The sequence below is a fragment of the Aquila chrysaetos genome, chromosome 24, assembly GCF_900496995.4.
Source record: "Aquila chrysaetos chrysaetos chromosome 24, bAquChr1.4, whole genome shotgun sequence".
Classification (NCBI taxonomy): domain Eukaryota; kingdom Metazoa; phylum Chordata; class Aves; order Accipitriformes; family Accipitridae; genus Aquila; species Aquila chrysaetos.
Window position 1 is genome coordinate 15,770,639 of NC_044027.1, and position 24,294 is coordinate 15,794,932.

The window sequence follows — 24,294 nt, forward strand, 5'->3', positions numbered from 1 at the left end:
CATCTGAAAAGCATGATAGTGGTCTTACGGAGCTCAGAAATACAGCACATGTTAGAAAAGGATAACATTTAGAAGCCTCTGCGGGACGGATAAAAGCCTTACTCAAAATGTATTTCAAGCCTTACAAAGGACAGGGTTCTGTAATACTGAATTTTGTAAACATAATGTATTTAGGGACAGAAAATATGATCCTTACGCAGCACAAAAACACTGGGTGACCAGTTACACCTGAGCCAAAGGAAGTCAATTTAAGTGATGGTGATTAATACATTTATGTGACTGCAGGTGATCCAGGCCAATAGAATTAGATCCAGTGCATCTGTCAGACATAAGGGATCATTCCTACATCTTTCCTGCAGAATAAGCTATGACAGCATTCAGCTTCGCTCTCTTAAATTGCCCTGCACTTGCTAAATTTACTTACTAGAAAATTCTGAGCAAATATCTTGTTCCAAGGCAAACAGCAGTAAATCCACTGATGTTTTAATGAAGATTACACTTTCTAATCCTCATGGCAATGACAAACTAGTCTCCATTCAATATGCAATATTACTTGACAGTTTTAATCACCCAAGCCGTATTATATTTGCTACAGACTGATGCACTTGTCTTCCCAGATCTTCAGCTTGCAGAATCTAAGTAAAAGAAGCGTAATGCCTATTCTGCCTGTGGTTTTCAGTATGGGCCAATTTTGCCAACCATACTAGCTCTGAGTAATGGCTTACTCTGGGATTAGTCTCAGATCCAAAGAGACTACTAAATCAGAGCACAGCTGGCACAATCTTGTGCGAAGTTTTTACTCCAGAATTCCTGAATTCTAGTAATCATGGAGTTCAAAGGTAATGTACATTTGTAATGTAGTTCCTCCAAAACTACTGCCCCTGTGCTCTCAATATCAGACAGCAAATGCAGTAACAGCCTTTCATAAACTCAGTTTTATCCTGTACAGATGTAAGGGTGACCTTTCTACATTTACTCAGAATAATATTCAGCCAACTTTTGCTACCACACTGCTGAAGTAAATGGTAAGAGATCAACACAATGTGAGATGCCTGACAACACTGGATAGCCCTCCTTTTCCTATCGTGCTTTCTCAGACACAAAGTGTCTTCATCCACAGTTCTCACACATGCAAAACTCTAATCAGTTTTATCTATATGTGTTCTCTTATCCAACACAAATTAAAATGCTGCCACACCATTATATTTAAAGTTTTCCCTCCCTCAGTTATTTTTCTAAAGTTTTTCTGGTTCCAGTTAGATCCTGAAACCAGTATCTTCCTTATAAAAAGCTCCTAAATCCTGCAAAATCAGACTTGCATGTACATGGTTCTTATTTGTGTGTGAACTACTGAGGAAATTAAGGTAAAATTTTGAAAATGACTGCTTTAGCCCATGAAGAAATATTCAGAATTGACAAAGCACAGGGTAATATATACCCTTCTGAGATCACTGTTATGTTCCACAAAATGCACTGATGGTGCATGATTGTGTGCAGTTACATCTTTTCCTACATAACCATCTTGGCAAAATTGTTAGTTAAAAGTGACTCTACACCAAACAGCCTCAGAGAAGAGCTGCAGGATGGCCCCTCAGGTTCAATGCTACAGCACTCAAAACAGCACCTTGAATACTGCTGGATCCCAACCCAGAACATCAGTCACAGAGAGCAAGATGAACGGAGAGCAAACTGGGAGACCTGAGGGAATCCAGGTCTGTGAGTTCAGTGAGCTCTCAGGGATGCCCTTTGGTGACCGAAATGTGTGAATAAAAATGTAAGCAGAGAGAGTGCAGAGGGGAAAAACACAGGTTAGATGACTTGACTACTATTTAAATGGCAACACATGGAAACACCATACCTGTTTCATTTCATTCCTTAAGCAAAAGTTGTGTCTTAGGTGAATGCCCTGAACAACCTTTGTTGATTTGCAGAGATTAGTACCATGAAGTTGTCATTGTGAATAAGGATTTTAAAAGCCTGGTTCTTCTTTCAGGCAGTTCTCAGATCTCCTCTCAGAACAACGTATTTTCCCCTGACAAGACAGAAATGTGCAAGTTCCCAGTGCTGACCACAGGACAACCCTCATCTCAGCTTCCTGAGTAATATTGGAAAGCTTTAAACGCAAACATGTGAGAACTTGGCTACTAGGTTCAGTAAAAATCTTCAGTTTCTTCTAGGAACTAGAGACAATCTCAAATACTAATACCCCATAGTAAACAGTTTTTGTTTGTAGGGACGCAAGCCAGTCCTTTGCTCTCAAGTGACTGAGAGCATGTAAGGGCACAGGACTCTTGTGTAGCCGACCAAATCAGGCCTTCTTGGATCTTGATTCTTTCTGAAACGTTGCCTGATTTAGCTAGCTCCTTCCAAACTGCAGAGGCAAGTATTCAAACAGAAAGCTACCTGTAATGTTGAATTTGACATCATTCAAAGTTCTTTGATTCTTTAAGATTCAAATACAACCCCATGTCACCTACTCAAAGTCACCTTGTTCAAATTGCTGCTGCTACACAGGCATCTAATTTTGGCAGCCAAAGGAGGAGCTAGGAGCTCTGCCTCGAAAGCATGGATACTTCATGGCACTTTGTGAAGAAGCACTGAAAGCATTAACATTAAGCCCAGTGGTCTCACACTTTGACTGTATCTGTTCCCATGTGGAGAAAGCAGAGATGTTGCTGGTTTGGTTTACCCTGTTTAAAACGTGCTACCATTGCCAAAGACATGAAAAGTAGCCCAGACTCTGCTGCTTTTACAGAGTTTTCTCTCTCCCTTTCCACTTAGGTATTGAGTCCAGAAAGGCAATACTTGATACTGGTGGCATCTTCTGAGAAAAATGGTTTCAACATAAGGGCAATCAGGATAGAAGGTCTTCAGGTTTCCTAATGTCTCCTCATTTGTGAGAGATAGCTACTGCAGAAAGATATCCCTCCTTTCAGCAGCAAAAAGAATGAAAGGATTGTGCATGCGGTTTTGGGTCCTTAAAAAATAAAAATAAAAATACTGACTTAGAAGTAGAAGCTTTTCTTCTTTCTCTGCCTGGAGACTTAGGAAGCTTGCTGAGATCAGAGATCTCCTTAATTGCTGTATCCAGGATTTCACCAAACAAACTCCAGCCATCAAAAGGAGCTTGTATGAGGTAACTTCTAAAAATAATACCTGCCTCCCACAACTGAAGCCAAATATACCTCCTATTCTTGTTGGAGCAGAATAAGCTTGTGACAGCAAATGCAGCATCCCACAGAAAGCCCATAGAAGGATTTTAAAACTGCATTTGATGTTTTGCTGTTGTTGGCTCAAGATGCATATTAACTAATGCCTTTCCCCAGGATAGAAAGGCTCTTACGGTACCAATATAAGTCAGGCAGAATGTACAGCAGAAGTGACAATCTTTTTATTGTCTCATGCAATTTTCTATCTATTGTATTACTTAATAGCAATAGCTTCTATTCAGACTAGTGTTATAAGGGAAGAGAGAGCACAACCTACTAAGGAAGAGAGGGAGAATGGAGAATAAGGATTCCCCACCAATGGTCAAACCTCAGAAAAATGTTAGGAGCTGCTTCCATCAGTTTTGGGTAGGGCAAAAGACTCTGTGTGTGCAGCTTTTGCACTACATGTGGAGAATTAGTTGTCACTATTAAGTAGCCCATGGACATGACTGCTTAACAGAGCCTTCACGCCAGAGCAATGTACACCTTTTTATGCACAGCTGTTACATATAAGGTAATGGGAGCTTCACTGATATATCTTGCCCATTATGGAGTGCTCAGCAATGCCTCTTGCAATAGAGGAAACAAAGGTAAATGACTTAATTAAAATCTTGTCAATGAACAGGCTAAGTCTCAAAACACTTGCATCAGGAGATAACACAATGACTGAATTATTGCAGCTTGGAAAAAGCTACAGGGGTAGCAACTGTGGATTAAACTGATCCCACTCACTCAGTGAAGTAGGTGAGAGGAAGATTTGTTGATTTTGCCCAGTAAGCACAATCTATAATGGATTTTGGCTGGGAAAAAAACTTGTAATTTTTATCATTTGGCCAGGGTGTTCTGCTCCCTCGGAGCATGGCTATGCATGTACTTGATGTATAGTCAGCATAGCTAAGAGGGTGAGTACTTCCACTGGAGTGGGGAAGAAAAATAAGAACTCGTCACCTAAAACACACTTTCCAAAATATGTTTCTACTTCATAAGCATACCATTGACCTCAAGAAGATCCTGCCCCTTTAGCTCCCACTGTCTTGCCCCTTAGTTTTTACTGAACCAGTCAGTCTGTTTGACTCTGAACATGTGAAGGAGGAGGAAGAGACTAGCTGAGATGGGAGCACTCGTACGTAAAGTGATAATAAAGAGGAAACCAATTAGCATTAGTGAAGACAACAGTCAGTAAACCAGCAACCATATAATGGCTCTGGTAAGAGCGAGCTGCTTTCTAATCAGAAGAGACAAAAAATGAGAATGATTGAAACAGAGAATTGGTCTGTCTATTATTTTTACTACTTGCTTTATAAATTAAGCCAAATCCTGCACAGGTCACTTGGACTTTTCCTACTGTTTGTCTCCCTGGTGCAGGCAAATTTTATTGTACTGATTTAGTACCTTGATAACCACATCATTTTTCTGGTTTTTTTTTTTCCCTTGAAAATGAGAAAATAAGAAGATATAATTATAATATTTCTTCTTTGTTACTCATCAGATTTTTTTACACCGTCAATTAAAACCACATCTATTATAAATACACAATATCCATCATTTAAATTAGGCCAAAGTTTTAAAAATGCCCTGTAAGATTTTTCTATGTTTGAATAATTCAATCACTATTATGTTTCCTTGATGCAACTATTTTGGGACTTAGCTTGTTCCTTGATAGGATTTTAATTAAGTCATTTACATTTAATTTCCAAATATGTAGCTGTTACAGAAGGCAGCAAGGAAATGAAAAGACAAAAAGAAACCTGAAGACAGCCAATCTTTAACAAAAATATCTCTGATATAGAAATGAATCTGAGGACTACATATTCAATGATAAGTATTCCAGTCCATGTCTGGTAAACTCTCAGATAATGGCAGCATGGTAGGGTCACTGGGGTTCTATTAGCTCAATTAATGAGGAGTAAGATAAGGCTAACACCTAGCTCTTCAAACGGCTAAAAAATAGAGCTGATAGTAATGGAGTTATTAACCTTTGCCAGCCATTGAATTTTGCTGCTGATTCAAACTCCATTTCCTAGTTCAGGCCTCCATTAATAGGCTGTTTATTATCCCTAATCCACATTGGGATCAGCTGCAGAAATATGAAAGCCCCATGTAAAGACCAAATAGTTTAAAAAAAAAAAAAAATCATCTTTTTTTCCATTCTGATTTTTCCCTTTTCAACATATTCACAGATTCTACCCTAGAAATTAGGAAATTCATTATCCTAAACTGTTTGAATACAGGTTCTTAGTAGTGTGATGAAAAAGAAGCTTTAAATATATTACTTAAAAAGATGACTTAATCGGGGATACAGCCACATCATTTTGAAGACCAAATAAAACACTGCTGGAAAACTTGCACTGGAGGAGCTAGTGCTGTTTATTTTCTCTACTGGGAAAGAAAAAACTTTAATATTGGAAAAATGGGTATTTGAAATGTATTATATATGTATTGTTAGGTCAGTCCTCAAGTTCATCCCTCCCCTGCCCAGCTTTGTCTGCCTACTTGTATTGTTTGTACATACTACTGTAATATAATTAATCAATACTGAAATGTAAAATAATTGACCATGGATTCAGATCAGATGGAAAAAAAACCAAAGGAAATGATGGAACAAAGGAACTGGGAATCCCAGGACGCACTTAGTAGCAGAGCGCATTGGCACAGATGGAAGGGCTTGCTTTATGGCTTGAGGAGAACTCTCAATGCAAACCTGGCTACAATTTTAAGTACAGAGATCTTGAGTTAAAGGGTCTTTAGGCTCCTTGCTGAGTTTGTACATACTCAGTTGAGATTTGTGACAGTTGGTGATTTTTCAGGATATTTTCAATGAAAGAGACACTGTATAGTTACCATAGTCTACACACATAAGACATTCTTCCAAAATCTATCACAATAACATCAAACAGAATACCAGCAATTATGAGTAATGGAGTTAAGATCAAAATAAAAAATGTTTATGCTAATATATATACATCTAGTACACAGTGCTACCCTCAAAACTGAATGCAGTTCTGGTTGTCCCATCTCAGCAAAGAAACAGCTAGAATGACTAGAGAAGGTAGAGAACAGGGAGAGACAGGATGATCAGAAGAGTGAAATGACTTCTAGTAAAGGAAAGGATAAACAGACCATGGTTCTTTGACTGGGAAAGAGATGACTGAACAGGCATACACAAGAGGCTTATAAAATCAGGAGTGTTAGGGGACATGAACAGGGAATGCTTATAACTGTTTCTCAATAGAAGAAAGGAACCTGGAAAAAAATTGTGAAGTATTTTCATATGACACCCAGTGAAAAAGTGAAACTCCTTTCCACATGATTTGGTGGAGGCCAAAAGTACAGTGTTGAAAAAGAGAGTATAAAGTCAAGGAAAATGGGCTATTAGACAGTTGTCCAGATGACCCCTGGCTCAGGTAATCCTTAAACTGCTGATTGCCTTAAACTGGCCTAGAACCAGCAGACAGCTGGTCATGAACCAGCTGAAGCTAATGACAAGAGATATATAACAGATGACACTGTTGCTGCTGAATCTTATTTTAACTGTAAGTTTGGGAGAGAGCAGAAAGGGATAAGAAATAGTTTGGTAGGTATTAAATAGAGGTTTCAGTATATTAGAACTATCCATGGCTATACTATATATTTCTTATTGTTGCTCAAGCATTAACAATAAAAAAAGCTAAAATACCTATCTACATTCATTTGGATGAAGAACTGAATTCAGTCCTTTGCGTTAGCAGTTCTGAGCTTCAGATGCTACCCTGTAATTGTATTTGGATTCCCACTTACCGTAGGCACTAAGTGGTTAATGGTGTTCTTTTACTAGATAGCTGAGAGACCACTAATAGATTCAGCTTCTTATTTGCCCTAAAGGCTGCCACAGTTCAATACGATTAGGATCCTGTCCACTTAAGCAGTAACTGCTTCATAGGGAGGAACATAGAAAGCAATACATGTCTTCTCTGAGTACAGGAAGAGCAGTTCTTTGGTAGACAGGTTTTGTCTGATACGGGCAGGTTTTCCTGTACCAGTCTGTAAGCAAGGCTTTGCTCTACTGCAAATTCTAATTTAAAGAAAACCCTGTACCTTACTTTTTCAGTGGAAAATGAATTATTTTCCTTTTTGTTCCTGGGCAGTTCTTCGGCTGCAGTGGCTGATGCTGTATGAGTTTTTTTATTATTACATTTTAACAAACTTTATAGCCCATTTTGTTTGTTTTCAAATAACTTTATTTTCCTTCTTTTCTACCATCAATTACTAGGTTTGTTTTTCTTTCCATAAGATGGAGGAGTCAGGAGACTGATCCTGCTCAATGCTGTATAATTTAGTATTATGTGTACTAGCTTTATGAGGTGGGAGTCAGATAAAACATAGTATTTGAACACTAACCATTTATTAGCTCTAAGGAATAGATTTGTGACTTGACAAGCAGACAATAACTCTGTGTTCTGATCAGCCAAAGAGGTCTACTTTGAGTTCAAAACACAGAGTAACATACTCTTTCACAAATAATTTTGTTTACTGATGTGACTAGATTTTAATAATAAACTTGATATATATGTAAATTTATTTTAATCTAATTTCATCAACAGAGCCCTCCTAAAAATGAGACTTTGTAGATTGTTCTGTGTCTGATTTATAGATTTCTGCATCCTATTCCCAGATTGATTTCAAGGCTATAATTCTATCAGGTTTTTCTCCTGATGTCAGAAACACCACCTCTGCAGATAGTGTTTTATAACTAGCATCACAACTGAAACTGAATTACTGCCCTGCTATCCTATGCTGCAATATGTCCTTTTGTTTATAATCACCCTTTCTCCCTTATATACCTACTACTTCAGTTTCATGGAAAATATCAGCTCCAAAATCAATCAGGTAGCATGATGTCTATTTTTGTCCCTTACTTCAACCCCTGTATAAAAAAGTAGGGGCCAAATTCTTAACTCAGATATGAATGTGCAGAGCTCTTAAAAGAAAATGGAAGCTAAGCAAATGGATCAGTGCCAAATTTCCACACATACAATTTTATAATGAGTTGTTCTTCCTCACTTGATGAGGTCTCGATACTGTAAAGGAGCACATGGCACCCACTTGAGTATTCGCACTGATGTCAGGTACTCAGATACATGTTTAGGGACTCAGGACCTACATTCTAAATGTACATGAAGAATAATCCACGGGAAATGTTATTTAACTGAATCTAGCATAAGTTTCAAGATTCTTTCTCCCTTTTTTCATGGATTCCTGTTTAAGATGTATTTTGTCTTAGCTTTAATAAATGAAGCTACTGCTGTTTTCATATACTTTCATTTTTAAACCTTGATAGCATGACTGCTAGCTCCCTCCGTTTTCACTCTCCTTTTTTCTCTCTCCAACTCAGTCTTACCCTTTTAGATCTTTCCACTACACCCTGGATAGGGAGTCGGGATGAGATTGAGGGCAGCCACACAGAAGACATACGAAGAGTAACTTTGCCAACTTAAACACTTATGTGGGTAATACACCTTTTCCACAACTAGTTTTTAGATAAGAATAAGCTTCCTGGAAGCATAAAGAATACACATTTCCAATGTATGCCTTTGGAATGGCCACTGTGTCAGCCAGTGGTATCGACTGAACCAGGAACTCCTGGAGGGGAATGGAGAAGCCTCTCAGCTTTGATGAGTACACCAGCATTTCAAACCTTCACCACCCTTGGACCAGCTGTAAAGAATAACTCCATTTTATTTGCTTGGCAGTCATAACAGTTCTCTTTTGATGCTCATTTCTCTTATATTACATTTCTGAACACTTCATTATAGCTCAAATAAAATATAATTCTCATGTTGTTTTTAATTATTTCACAAAACCCAAAAGTCTCATAACGAGCTCCTCGCAATACTAATATATTTCCATAATATTATGCCAATGCTAAAGAAAGAAGATGTAGATCCCCGCTCCTGCTGCAAATAAAATACACCTTCTGATATAATCCAAACTTTAATCCATTTCTTATGGTTTCCCTTTAGAGGCAACTCAAACAAATAACCAGAAGAACAAACCTCTTCTCACTCCCACAGTTTGGCCATCTGGAGGATTTGTAAGGCCAATGCACTATTTCCTACTCTCCATGAGCAAGACCCTTTTTCTAGCTAAGGAAGGAATAAATAAATAAGATGCAATAGCCTATACAATGTCAATAAAGACCTGTATCTTTCCATAAACAGATTTTTCATCTATGTAATGTCGTGATTGCTAAATTTATATCTTACCTGTTTGGAATAATATGTGATTTCTGCAGCTGTTCTCCCTGCTCTATGTCTCTTGGGAAGCCATAAAGCACCCAACCATTGGTCATGCAGTCTAGTGTGTTTAGGCGTTCTGCCAGGATCTTCATAACAAGGTTGTCTGGGACTGCAAAGGATTAAAAAGATGACATTTATTTTGTATGCTGAGTCTGCAATTAAGGAGGATACACACTACTTTTTCTGGTTAGACTGCTACAGGAGCTAAAACACAAAGAGTTATTCCTGTTTATGATTGATAGATTTTGGAGAGAGGAGTTACTGTTGACTTTTGCATATTTACTGTGCTGTTATGGAACCCCCAAACTCACAAGGAACTGTAGGACTAAAGCAAAGTATTTGGTAAAAACTGATGCCTACATAATGTTGCAGTGTACTTTTTCTCTCAGCCATACTGGGCTGATGTCACAATGAAGTGTGTGACACAATCTTATCAAAATGCAAAAATAATGACCTGAGTTGTGTAAAAGAAATCCTAAAACAGGAAAGAAATTTCTGTGGCATTCTGTATTTAGCTTAGCAGATGATAATGGTTCAGCCACAGCAGGCTAGATGCGATATTTCTCCAATTTGCCCAAAGGCTTGAAGCTTTTATAACTGGAAATAAATTTCCAAAATGTATTTCAACTACTGTAATTACTGCATTGATGACTCCCTAATTTTAGAGATAAAAATTCTCTTTGCTCTATTATTATTTTTCTTTAGGGCAAGAGAGAACATCAGCAAGATGCTGACTGGGATTACAATTACTATGCAGCTTTAAAAATGCTATTAATGGGACACAGTGGTAAGGAGGTATCCTGCATATTTTCACTATAGCCTTCATGAAGTATTTCAATCAAGATACTTAAAGTTATGTATCATGTAAATTTTTTTTTTTAACAGAAGAATTAAATGATTAGATTCAACAAGAGTGACTATAAATTTTCCAAGCACTCTTGCAATGTGTTGGGCTTAGTGTCAAATAACCCCAAAGAAAGGCCAGCAAAATCACCTCAAGCTACTTCCCAAAGAAGCAGCCAAAACAATTTTCAAGAAGCAATGAGAGTCCCTTCTCTTTATTTGTACAGTATGTCTAATACACTGTTGCCTCTACTGGAAACAAGCGATAAAAAATGCTACATAAATCCACATCATGGAACGTTGATGTTTTGATACTCACCCTGCCATCGCATCTGCATACAAAAATACAACAACAAGTGCTTGTAGGAGAGCATATGCGTCAGATTTCTAACAATGCAATTCGCTTTAGGACTAGCTGACAGGAATGCGCCTGTATTTTAGTAGAGTGTATTATTATCAGTGCACATTTATACGCTGGGTACAAGCAGGTTTTAAACCGCAATAATAGAACCCATTTGCTTCCTGAAATTTAACATTTCCTAAAGACTTACACCTCTGTCATGAAATTCATTACTTCTCCTTTAAATAATCAAATTACTGAGTTTACAGAACTGCACTCAGGATTCAGTGTACCAGCAAAAAGGGAGGAAAACCACAGGGAATTAATTAGAAAACAGATTAGTGTATTAATTGAGGATACCCACTTCACATTATAAAAAAACAAGTTAAGGAGAGCAATATTCTCCATCTGCTAAAAGAAAAAAGGAATGGAATAAAACCAGACACTTGACAGAGAACAAAACGACAATGCAAAACTAGGCATTCCGTTAAAAGTGGGATTCATCAAATTAACTATACAATAGTGCAGCAGCAGGCAGAAATGTTATTAGACAGATAACACTTATCTATCTAAGACCTGAGCTGCGTGCAGGCATAGAGAGGATAACAGAGGAGTTTCAGGGCTCTTTGTAGGGCAGTTCTCCCTACTCTCCAGGTTACAAGAACTAATACAAAACCAAGACATCCTGGTAGGAAGAAAGGAAAAAACCATCCCACCTTCTCTTTCCCCAAAACATATTCCATACAAAGACCAGTGGAATTTTCCTGGTAGTCTTGAATTTCTGGTTGCAGCACTAAACTTTCTGTCTTGATGCATGTTATTTTATCATAATTCCTACTGGAATCATTAACACGGATTTACAAAGGTGCCAAATTACATGGGTTTTTTGAAACAGTTTCAGTATGCTTAAAGAGAGTTTTGCAAAGGATTTGAATGAAACCTACAAACCCAAGAGTAAAACTGCACTAAGGTAGGATTCTGCTGGAGCTGACATCCCTGAGATGAACAGGGAGTCAGGGCAGAGGCTGAAAGCCCCAGGAATGGCACAGAGAACTAAGTGGGTATACTGTGCCGTTGAGCTTCCAGCAGATCATAAGAGATTCTCCAGTTCCAGGGGCCAAATTGCTTCCACCCTGCATATGGGAAAGAGAAACACTACAGCCCACAAGAAAAATAAAAAGCAATTGTGATGGGAACCAGACAGCATCTGCTCAAACTGATCTCTTCCCATAGGCCTTCTGTGAATCCTGATGATTGAAATCCTCTACTTTGAACAAATCTGAAGCAATCACAAGAGAAAAAAAAATCTAACAAGATGCAGTGACAATTAATTAACAATTTATCTAATGGCATGCCAGGTTTGGGGTTTTTTGAGTAATGCTGTGGATATGTAGTAACCCTGACATCTTGCTAATTTCAGCGATGACTGACTAGAAGATATCAGCAATACACTTTAGATTGTTTGTACACTCATGTACATATATGCATCACTGAATAATATAGATGCTTACATATTTTCTGTGCCTCCCTCTAAAGCTTGATGGTGAGAAATAAAACATAAACAAGTCAGACAGCAAGCTCTGCTCTCCTCTTGATTAGCAAACATACCTATCACTTCAACACAATAGGGGAACATAGCTTGTTGGCTGTTCAATGGCATTACAAAGTACATCAGCTGCCCTTGAACAGGAACAGTCACACTTAAAACAGCTGCATTAAAACTGTAAAACATCTTCCACAGACCAGGGGGAAAAAAAAAAAAAGGAGAAAAAAGGAAGAAAGAAATCAGTATTATTCTTATTTGCTGTGGTACAGACAGAGTAGGTAATGAAGAACTCTGCAGTATGGTATTCCTTTTCACTCATGTGGAACTGTCTCTTGAATGTAAGGCAAATTAATAACCCGTAATTGGAGGGGCACACAGTCTGTAAGTAACTAGCCAGGGGTCTCCTGGCCTTAAGCACATGACCCAACGGGCTATATAGCAAAGTAAAATTGAGAGCTTTTCTGATGAGACAGTCAATCTACATGCTTTAAGTAGATTATGAAGCACAAGAGCTTTGAATAATCAATTCCTTTTCAACATAAGCTTGTGTGAGTTTCCAACTCTGAAAGTTGGGGGAATGAGACTCTAGAGAGATTTTACTTTATCATTAGAGAAGTCCAAAGATAAGTTTCTTGTAAAAATTACAGTGTGCTACAGAGAGATATCGAGATTAGGTAATGTGGAAGCACATCTCTATTAAGGCGAAAAATCAAGGTACAGGAGCAAAATTCACCCCTCAGAAGTAATGCTGCAGAGCTGCTGAGCTACAGTGATACCCTGTGCTGAGAGCACTGTACATAGCTGTGGACCAAGGTCACGGTGAACCTCAGAAATTGCATCCATGGCAGAATGAGGCCACAACCAGCTCCATATAGAAATGTAATTCATTCATGCATACATTCTTGCCTAACATCAATACCACACACCATACCTCCTTTATCTCCCAGCCTGTCTCGACCATGTTAATGGTCTAGACTACGCAGCTGAATTAGCAGCTGTGGACCTAAGAAGTGATCTAATCAATTCAAGAGTATGATCAGGCAGGGTACAGGGAACAGAGGCTTAAAGTGCTGCTGTTCATGCTGGAACGGCTGCATGGACACCCAGAGATTTTCTATCTCCAGGGCTGTCAATCAGCACCTTCCAGCAGACCATTTAAAAAATAAATTTACTTCCCAGAGCTTCAAAGGTTTTCACAAGTATAAGGTATTTCTCATGAAAAGTACTTCCTCATGAAACTCATAGGAGTGTGGCCTATTAGCTCTTAGATCTGCAGGACTAATAGAAAACCGTATCAGGCAATCAGTTGACAAAATCATACCATCTGCTCAAGACAAAAGTAACAGAACATTAAAGGCACAGTCTGAAATGCAAAAACACTACTTGAGAGATTACAGGGCACTATTCTCCAATAGCTTCAATGCTGTCAGTGCTCCAAGCTATACAATTATCATATTTAAATTGATTCCTCCTCCATATATTTCTTTTTAACACAGACTTTTGAAGGGTATTGACTCACTTCTCCAAACCTATAAAAACCTCGATTCTAAGTACAGCATAAATGTATTTGCGCATATAAATTCTGTCAGTTTTGTGCTGTAAAAAGTTTAAGGTCCTTTTGACATTATTGTCCATTTACCCTTTATCCTTCTCTTGGAGATTTTTTTTTTTTTTTTTTTTTAGCTGGGTCTGAAGACTTTCACAGTTAATTCAGATGCCTGAGGCTTGATCCCAGTGCTTGACAGTTAACATCTTGCCCAGCGTATAAGCTACTGCCAAAGGCTACTTTCCTGGATTGTCCTGTCAATCCCAAATTTAGCAAAGCATGAGATTTGCTTATCTTATTGCTCTATAAACTCTGGATTATTCACAATGGATCATTTTATTTGGGTCTTTCAGAGAAGTATTCTATTTTCTTGCCCACATTAAGGTCCTCAGAGATTTTATCAATTTGTCTTTAATGTGTTTGAGAATGATTTAATAGCGATTTGCCATCACGTAGGTTGATCGATATTTTAATTTAACCCTGCCAACACACCAGATTCGTGAAAACGGGCTGTTTTTCCATTTCATAGCATACAGCCCATTTTGCTTACTGCAACTAAGAAAAAATAATCCAAGTGTGTCTTCAATGCAAACGGGGGCGGCGGCGGCGGGAGGAAAACTCCCGGTTTTGCTCCGATGCAGCAAAGCGAAGGGGACCTCGCCACGGGCTCGGGTGGAGGCCGGCCCCGCTCGGCCCCGCTCGGCCCCGCCCGGCCCCGCTCGGCCCCGCTGCGGTTGGTTGTTCTCTACCGCCACCTGCCGGGCGCGGCGGGCAGCGCGGGGCGGCGGCGGCAGCCGGTACCCGCCCGGCGGGCAGCAGCCGCCGCTGCGGCAGGGTCTTGTAATCGCCGAAATCTCGGTAATTCACGGAAACGGAGATCGCTCCGGAGCCTGCTTAGTCCTCCTTAATTAGGGACACCGCCGGGCTGTCACGGAAAAGCTGAAAGCAGTTCTGATTTTTTGAAGCTCATGTGAAGCCGGCAACTAAAGAGGCAACAACGCAAATAATATTGACATGGCATTTGCAAAGGACCGTAACACTTAGTTAGTAATTTCATCAAATGGAAAATTTACACAGAAAGACAGTCTCCGCTCGCTCATTTTACATATACAGCACTGCTGAGAATGGCTTCCTGTAAGAATTGGAATAATTATTTCAATACAGTAAAATAAATAATATGATAAAATATTTCATTTCCACGTTTTAAATATTTTTCCCTCTTGGAATATAATAGAACCTCTTTTTTTTTGAGGTTTTTAGTAATGTAAAGTAGGAATTAGCTGCATTAAAGAGGAAGTGATGACATTTTTAAAGCAGGTATGATCCCAAATTGTCTATCAAATGACACATGATAAATTAAGACCTTCAGAAATGCATGTTAAAGGAGTGCATGATTCTCTCTCACAGTTATCAAGCCAGAGATTCCAGAATCTACATCTGATCACATTTAGTGACTAGCTAAGATTCCAGACCCTTACACTGCTTTACCTGTTAGTGGCATCTTCAGATTGAGCAATGGAAATTCAATCCAAATCCAGTATCCAGCATACAAACACAAAAAGCTTTTTTTTCCTTAAAAATAGCCTCTGCAATGTTGTCAGTGTCTGTGTGTATTTGCCTAATGGCACAGGCTATCAGTGAGTCACAGGATGATCTAGTGGGCTGACACTGAGGTCAAGATCCACACACCTGGGTTCCCAACCACGCTTGCTCACTGACTGCGGCGTGGCTCGAGTTGAATTAGGTTTTCTGCCTCAGTTTACCCACCTGCAAGACAAAAGCTACTCTGAATTACCGCACAGGGATGTCTCTAACCCGAAAGATTCTAAAACTAGTAACAAAATGTATACTTGCACTACTTCTTTTTACTCCCTCAGCTTCTGCAGAGAGAATACAGCTAGACACAAGACAGCAACCGCAGTTCTAACCCATCTAAGGTATCATTTCCATTATCAACCAAGTTCCCTATTTCCCCCTTATTTCTAAACTAGTTCAGCTCTACTGAAGAACACAGGACTTGTCAGAGGGCAGAATTCGGCTTACAAACCCCTTTTTGACAGTGATACTATTAAAAAAATAATAAATTTTGTCTGACAAACATGGTGAAAAACATCTTGGCTTTCTATACCAAATACTGCTTCACCATGTGATGTGAAGAGAGGACGTTAAGGGATTTGTTGTCCCTTACCACCGACGCCTGGTGCCAGCACGCACTCTACATCCCCAACAGTGGGATCAGCCGCCCAGTCCTGTGCCCCCCCTTGCCGCTCCTCCTGACACCTACCGGCCACATTAAAGGGACACATAAAAATGTAAAGCAATACACAAGAGCTATTAAATGTTTTGCTTGTCATTAAAAAAGACTGTTTCATACAGGAGCCTGATTCTGTATGAATGAAACCCAGTGAAATAGAGCCAAAGCCAGAATTTGATGTTGAACTCTGAAGACTGTAAAAGGGGACGCTGCCAGTATGCAACGTGCTTTTCCTTTCAGTTTGCTTATAAAACCTCATGTGATTTCCCCATCCCAAACTCCAGACAGAAAATTGAAGAGAATTCAAGCCAGCAGCCCTTTGCTGAGGAGCTAGTGCTGCAAGAACAGTAGCAGGAAAAGAAACGCCACTTTTCTAAGTTTTTAAGAATGACTGTCAGCAATAAAGATCAAAATAAATATAAAAGATTAATACTTAGCATTTATATTGTGCTTTGCTCCTTAAAAGCCCCTGACAACCATGAGGCCCCGTACAGCCAAGGGCCACAACTTCACTCAAACCCCTGAGGGTCTGTGGCACTTTGGTGGTGCACAATGATGCTCACTGACCAAAAATGGGAACTGTGGGCACCTGATACGTTTTAACTCCCTCGTGCAAACCCACAGACTCCAGCAGCACTATCCCTGTGAGCTATGACACTAATATTGGACTATTGATACTCCAGGAACAATAATAATGGTGAATACTGCTGCAAAACCAGGAGACTGGCAAAATTTATACGGGCGGGACCATATCCACTAACTGACTGATTATCACAATTGCTCCAGAAAACAACTGCGCTAGATTCTTAAATAAAATCACGTTTATGTTGCCTGATCTGGCTTCCAGGGTTGGCTTTTTGGGGTGGTTTGTTTTGTTTTGTTTTTACTCTTAAGTGGGGTGGCCTTTAAAAATATCTTTGTAGACTGAGTCTCGCAAGTGTTACTTCAGCCCTAAATATCAGCTAGCCAGATATGCCAATTTTGTTTATTGCATGTTGTGTAGAATAAAGAAAAATATATTCTAGATTTTCAAATAAAGGAAAAGGGGACTCTTAATTTATCATATTGTAGTGATTCAACACATAAAAAAAGTAAAATTCAGGAAAGAAGATGACAACTTACTGCCTATATGCCTTCATGTAAAACTTTCTATTCTACAACCTTGTATCTTTTATTAAAATATGGACACCTAAAATGGAATAAAAAAATTTTAAATTTTATTTTGTTCTCTTGACCACCAATTTTCTCCTAGTAGGAAAAAAGACTGCTACCTATTTTCCATAAAAAAACCTTTGTAGCAGTCCCAGAGGAAAAGTCAAAAGTTTGACTTGAAAAACGGAGCTACTTCAAAAGCATTGTCAAACAGAGGTGAAGGTTTCTTAAAAATGCATAAATTAAAGTATGGTGTATTCATAAATATCTCTGTAACTTTACACAGTATATTTGTGATTGAGGTGCACATATAGGTGAACATATAGCATCGTTTTAAAACTAACTTAAAGTAGAAAATCATTTTGTTTATTAGATACTGTTTGGGCTCTGTGTGTGTGTGTGTATGCGTGCATGTGTGTGCATGTGTGTGAAAAATGAAAGAAAAATGGAGAGTTTTTTCAATAATAAAAAGGGAGTTGCACTGCAGGGCCCCTAAAGCTTGTGAAAAATTAAACTCGACGGATTCAAACTGTCCTATTTCCACTTCAAAAGAGAAGAGGCACTGAGCTCTTCCCAACTTATCTTCAAACGCCCAGCACCCTAGAAAGTTTCTTTAAAAAAAATAAAGTCTCTAGTTCCCCCAAGCACTGTACCCGTTACTGTAGCTGCTGTCTCTCCCTCTTCTAATTATACCCATGTGAGTCTATTAATCAACTTGTAAATTATTTAGAGAGCCATGCGCTGTCTTCAGCTAGTACAAACACACTGCATGCAAAGACTTGCTGAAAACCAATGGAGCTCCCAAAGGGTCTCTCTCCAATGTTCAGACAGCTTGCAGCTCGCCAGTACAGCGCTGTTAAAAACAAGAAATAACACTAAGCTTACCTCCTCAGATATAAAGATTTACTCAGCCTTTCAACTCTGAAACTCTTTGCAAGTTTTTAACAAAGAGGAAGCTGCTCTATTGTCAAATCTGTACTTCACACTTAGTGATGAGAATATTAATTCGATGTCAAAAAAAAAACCCCAAGTGCTTTCAGTAAGACTGTGATCACAATCACCAGGGGACCCCAACTTTCAGAGGCTATACCAAAAGCACCCCTTTAAAACCATTCCAATTTAAAATAAGGGGGGAAAAAATCTACATTTGTACAGTAATAGTTTTTATTAGAAAATAGGAGAAATTAGGGAATTCCAGATTTTACCCCCCACATGCAGACTGCCTTTGGGGACAGCTTCAGATATTACTACTTAAAAAATAGAAAAAGGAAGGGGAAAAAACAACACAGATTGTGTGTGTTCAACTCTAACAGGCTGCAAACAGTGCAATGTTGTCTGTCTTCCAGGAATCAGCTCTCTTTACCACCTGAATCTTCATTTTGGTGGAAAATACAATTACTCAAACTAATAGCAGTTCTCCCAACTGACAAGCAGAATCTTACTGGTTTGGGATGGTTTCCCCCCCCCGCCCTGCTCTTCTTGCTGTTTTCCTGTCATCTCACTTCTCATGGCTCCATTTATTGCAGCCTTGCAAACACATATATTAATTAGCAGTGATCACTCCACACTATTTCACCATGAGAACATGGAAAACTGAACACACTGAAATTTCTTTTCAACTGACTGATGACCTTTCCTATTTTTGTGATGCCCCCAATGCCAAAATGCTTCTGCCTCTATTTTCATTAATAAAATGCAAACATCTCAAGGGGCAAACACCAGGGACATTTGAGGGGGGGAAGCAGATATGCTTTCTGCATTTTTTTTTTTTCTCCCAGGGTACCAAATTCTGACAGACACCTTTAAAATTGTGAACATAGATCCTGCAGATGGAACTTTGAATTAATGTGTGCCCATGTTTTCAATGAGACAGGTCCAGAAGGCAGTCTAGCCCTCCTCAGAATTACAGCAACCTGGGGACACAAATTCTGCATAAAGGTCTTCATCAAGCCTGTGGGGTCTACGAATGGGCTATCTACATATGCATCATTTGTCCATAGCCTGAATTACTAGAAGGGGAGGACCACTCTCTTCACAACATTTCAGAAGGAATCAAACATAATGAATTTATGTGAGTTGTCCTGCTGCCTACAGAAGGGTTCTGGCCATTATGCTCACCTCTTACTCCAAGTGCAAGTCTTCCTAGGCTGCCCAAGCAAACTGTGTATGCTAAATTTAGCATCATTGACCAGGATTTAAACTAACTGGAGTTAGTGAACAGAAGACTGGTCTCAGACTCCCATGCTGCTAATTTTCTGCCCAGAGTATAGTTAGCAATAATTGCCCAACATTCAGTGGAAACCACAATATCCTAAAGGAAAAGTCTGTGCATTTCAGACTGGTTGTCCAAAGAACAACTATATGTTTATGACAGACAGAAAGCAGTCACGTTGCTGAACTTTTCACTGGAAATGCATTTTTCAATATCTAGTGTGCACCAACTGTAGACTAGAATGTCCTGGGAATTAAAAAATTAATGGGCTCAAAAATATCTATGCTACCTTCATTAAGCAAAATAAATCACCATATACAAAACTGAGAAGTTTGATAAAGCAGGAGACAAGGTCTTTACAAGACAGCAAACACTGGAAAATACAGAAAATGGGAATGCACTGAGTTGTCTTCTGGGGTGAATAATAGAATTGTCTGGGCTGTTCTTGAAATACATGTTGTATACATGAAGCAGCGGTACAGGAAAAAACAATACAGAGAATGTTTGTGAATCCTAAAACCAAGAAGAGATCCGAGTTAGTCAACCAGAACTAGAACAGAATAGACAGTGAACAGCCTCAATAACTCAATAACGAGTTAGCTTTGAATAAGCTGGGTTTTGAGCTTTTTTATGACACCACAACATACCCTGTTGGCATGTCTTAAATGACTAATTGTACACCATCAGTTGTGTCCACAAGAATGGAAACGACACTGAGATCAGTCCCAAGGGTGAGCATTTTAAGAATGAGGCATGCTCTCAAGATTTTATGGCACTAGTTTCATTTTGACTAGTAATGATTTGCGTGCAATGTTTCTCATGGTTTGTCTTTGGTTCCAGGGTATTCTGTGATAATATCACTTGCATGATTCCTGGCCCAAAGGAACAACTAAGTTTACTCAGTACAGAACTAGAAATGCAAGGAAAATTTTGAAGTTCTAATTGCTTTTCCAGTTATAACAGTCTGCTATTGACTAAACTAACTCTTTTCAAATGTGATTTTCTTGAAACTTAATGTAGTCAGTAATAGCATGAGAATCTTTCCTCTGTATTAACCTGTTAGTAAATCTGTAGCAAGAGAGCAAGGATTCTTTGCCCATCTTTCCTCTTCAGTACCCTATGTTATTTCATTTTCTCCAAGGCTCTTGTGAGGGCAGTAATGAATTCTTGTTAGTGTTTACTAATGTAAATTCATTCTTTGTTATCACTGGGAGAGGAGGATTAGCAAAATGACAGAACTTATTATTTCTGGTATTGCTATATAATATTTATTTTTATTCAGCCCTTAATTTTGTAGTATGTCCTACCAAATAAAATATATGTGCATACAAGCAAAAACTAAGGGAGAATTTTTTAGCACAATGCACAGAAATATAGTTATGATTCCCATTAACATTCAGAAGCGTTGCACAGCTTTATCCTTGCATGCTATATTAAAAAAAATTAATCTAAACCTGAAATAATTTCTAATTTGGAGGAAGAAAGGAATTACAACTTCAATTTCATTTTGTTGAAATGAAAGCAGCTCCCTTGGACGAAGGATGTGCATATTTTTAGGACTGGCTAAGAATTACAATCTGTGCAATTATTTTACTCTACTGGGAATGCTTTTGGTATCTCCTTTAAGGAACTTTAATGGTTAAGATGAAGTTTATAAAATACACAAAGAGCGTTTTAGTAAACAAAGCTTTTAAAGGACCTATCTTTGAATAAACAGATCATCCAAACTCCCATCTCAGCCATAACTGAAATTTAGAGAGCGAGGTATTTACAGTGGCTGTTCTCTACTTCAGAGATGAGAAGAAAGTGAAATAACAGCATACACATAAGTTTCTGAATTTAATGGATACCACTAAAAAGACATGGGCCCAGAGCTTAAAATGGTCTCCACATGTGAGTTAGACTGTATACACAAGTAGCCACATTCAGGTCAATCAGACTATACCCACAAAAAAGTTATTTCCATACATGAAGATCTAGGATACATTGCAATTAAGATATGCTAAGATCTCTTGCCTTTGAGTTAAATGGCCATTCTGATTAGCAGTATCACTAAATCAGAAAATCCTCTCCTAGATCTCTGTGTCTATGTTACAGAGGACCCAGCTTCTCTCTTTCAGGCTGTAGAGATTCATGCTTTCCATTCCCATGGTTCCCACATAAGCTCCTAGTCCCAGCAAAATGGTAGCTGCCACAGAAAATTAATGCATTGAACTAGCAGAGTTAGTGTATTATGAATAAATGCAATCCATTCACTAGAGATGAAGTTTAGAGTTAAAATGTATTGCCTTGTGGCTTGATAAAGTGACTGACAGAGGGATAGAATACCCAAACCTGCAGGCTGCCAAAGGTCTTTTTGAAATGCTTAGAAAAGTACTGAATCTCTTGGTATGGTATCAAGGGAACCTCAGTTAATTTTATAGGCTCATGTTTCAGATCTGTGTAATTCAGTCTCAGAGTTAAGCTATTGTGCAAAAAAGGGGACTTTCAAGCTTTCCACCTCACCAAATGACTTTCCTTGCCAAAAATAAAAGACAATGAAGATTTCTCTTCGCTCAGGGCCGGTTTGCTCAAAATTCCATTAATACTGAAGCTTAACTGAGATTTCTCAATCTTCAGCAAGATTGTCTCCTTATATTTGTATCGTTGGTAACCATTTGGCCTGTTGCCAGAAACAGGACTGAAAGTTCCTCTTCCAGGCCACTGTAATTTGGCAATATAAACATTCTTCCACCCTACTGAAATACAACTTATCCTTTAGAACTACAGATCTTTTCTGATTTTTAATACCCACCACATACAGAGAGCTATCCTTGTGCAAGACAACTAACAAACATGTAGGTTTAAGCTGCTGCCCTAAGGAGCTTACAGTATTTATGATTTATCTGAAATCACTGCAGAGCCTTCCAAAAGCGAAGTATGCTTAGATATTCTTTGTGGTAGTCCCCTCCTACCACCAAAAATGCTAATAGAAATGAAGTGCAAAGAAACTTTATGTTTAAGTTTAAAATATTTGCATGAAAGTAGAGGAATCTACAGTAGCATTCAAAATCCACGTATGAAAACAGAGAAAATGAAACACAATACTTTAAATAACAGTTTAAACATTTTACAATTATACATCTATATCAGAATTCTGATTTTGATTTAGAGATGAAAACATGGAATTCAAATTTTGGAATGTGTACAAGAAACCTGAATTTCACTGGAAGAGTGAACTAACGATTTGCTTTCAAGATATTGAAGATCTTAGAAATCTAGCCTCTGTTACACAGTGCTACAAATCACATGTAATGAATGGAATTAATAAAATTCCAGATTACTCTGATGTAACTCAGATTAGAAGCTGACCAAGAAAAATTCATTCACCATTTATTTTTTGCCACAAATTTGTAACTACAGTGTAATGAGAAAACAACGTGCCCTACCTGGGTATCCATTGTCAATATAAGGCTTAATGAGTTCTCCAAGTTTTGTCTTGTCTGCAACAGCTTCCTTTAGCAGTTGCCCGCAGCAAACTAACAGGAAGGAAGAACAAAAAAGACACAAGGTTAAATTTTAAAAAGGAAGCAACAAAGAAAAGGAAAAAAAACCCAGAAGCTGCATACTGGAATAAGGTCACTGAATAAAATAAAAGTTATAGGTTTTGGGGGTTTGTTGTTAGGATATTTATTTTTTTTGGCCAAGCTGAGCAAAAAGCAAAGAGACCGAGCAGGGGAGAATACTGAATAAAAAAGAATACATTTGGCAAAGAACATATTAAAAACAGAGATAGAGAGAAAGATATTAATCAAATATGTTTCTGAAATAATAACTCAAGGGACTGCTAGCAGTTTGCACTTTTTATAAACTTGTAATTACTGAATAAAGTTAGACCTGCTGAACAGCATCTGAACTGCACTGCTGGAGGTGTGGGATAATACGCAGTTCAAGGAAGTGACTCCCTGGATCATTTAATGATCATGTAAGAATTGTATTTAAAAAACTGTGCTGATGCAATGTTATCATTGACTTCAAATAGACAGAACACCAGGAGATGCAGATTTAAAGTTTTAGTCAGGACAGTTGTACATGAAACACTGCTACTTCGGGCTTGGACAGCACTTTCTGACCAAAGTTACTGAGTCTTACTGCCCCACGTGAGTTAAATACAACTGTCCTGACCCTTATTTTACACAGAGGGAACTAAGCCATGGAGAGGTTACACAACATCACAAGTCCTAGTTCCAACTCAGTTTTGGTTAATATTAGGTAACAGTCACTGTACATTATTGCATGACCTTTCAATTAATAATCAAGCTGATTCCACCTCTTCTGAAATCAATAGCACCAACATCTACAGCTGCACTGACTTTAGTGGAAAAAGAAGCAAGCTCTTTCATCCACTTTATCGCTGTTAATCACACTGTTTGGCAAACAAGAGTAAGAACGGGAACATTTCTTGGACAAAGTTGATGAAGTTTAAGTGACAAGGGATAAACACAAATTTTAACAGTCTCTAGTTGTCCTGGAGAAGCAAATTGATATTCAAAATAAATGGTGTAAAAGCGTAATAGAAACTCAGTGCATAGATCCCAACTTAAGACAACTAATATGTATACACCTAAATTCAATCCAATTCATGACACTATTTAAACATAGGATTAAATTTTTAAGCCTGTGCTTCAATCCCAATGGCCTAATTGGAAATTACGTATACACTGAATACTATTCTGAAAAATGATGGTGTTCTGACTCTGTTTTAAATACTTAATTCTTCTAATATTTGGTTTACAGTATACTTAAAATAAAATCCAACATATGGGTAAAGCAGTGGTAATGGTATATGGTAAAAAGAGCTGCAACTCTCTCATATAGTAGTTACTTTAAAAGAAAAAAAAAGCAAATTTTGACCTAGATGAGAACACTATCAAACTT

General features: G+C 38.3%; 1 protein-coding gene across 2 annotated transcripts in view; it reads right to left on the bottom strand.

The window, feature by feature from the left end:
* AK8 (adenylate kinase 8) overlaps window positions 1–24,294 on the bottom strand; it is a 73,876-nt gene that overhangs the window by 19,320 nt on the left and 30,262 nt on the right. For both annotated transcript variants that reach the window (XM_030001025.2, XM_030001024.2), the window contains 2 exons: window positions 22,806–22,895; window positions 9,452–9,593 (listed from right to left, as the gene is read on the bottom strand). In XM_030001025.2, coding sequence (XP_029856885.1) covers window positions 9,452–9,593; window positions 22,806–22,895 — 232 coding nt within the window. The remainder of the gene's footprint in view (window positions 1–9,451; window positions 9,594–22,805; window positions 22,896–24,294) is intronic.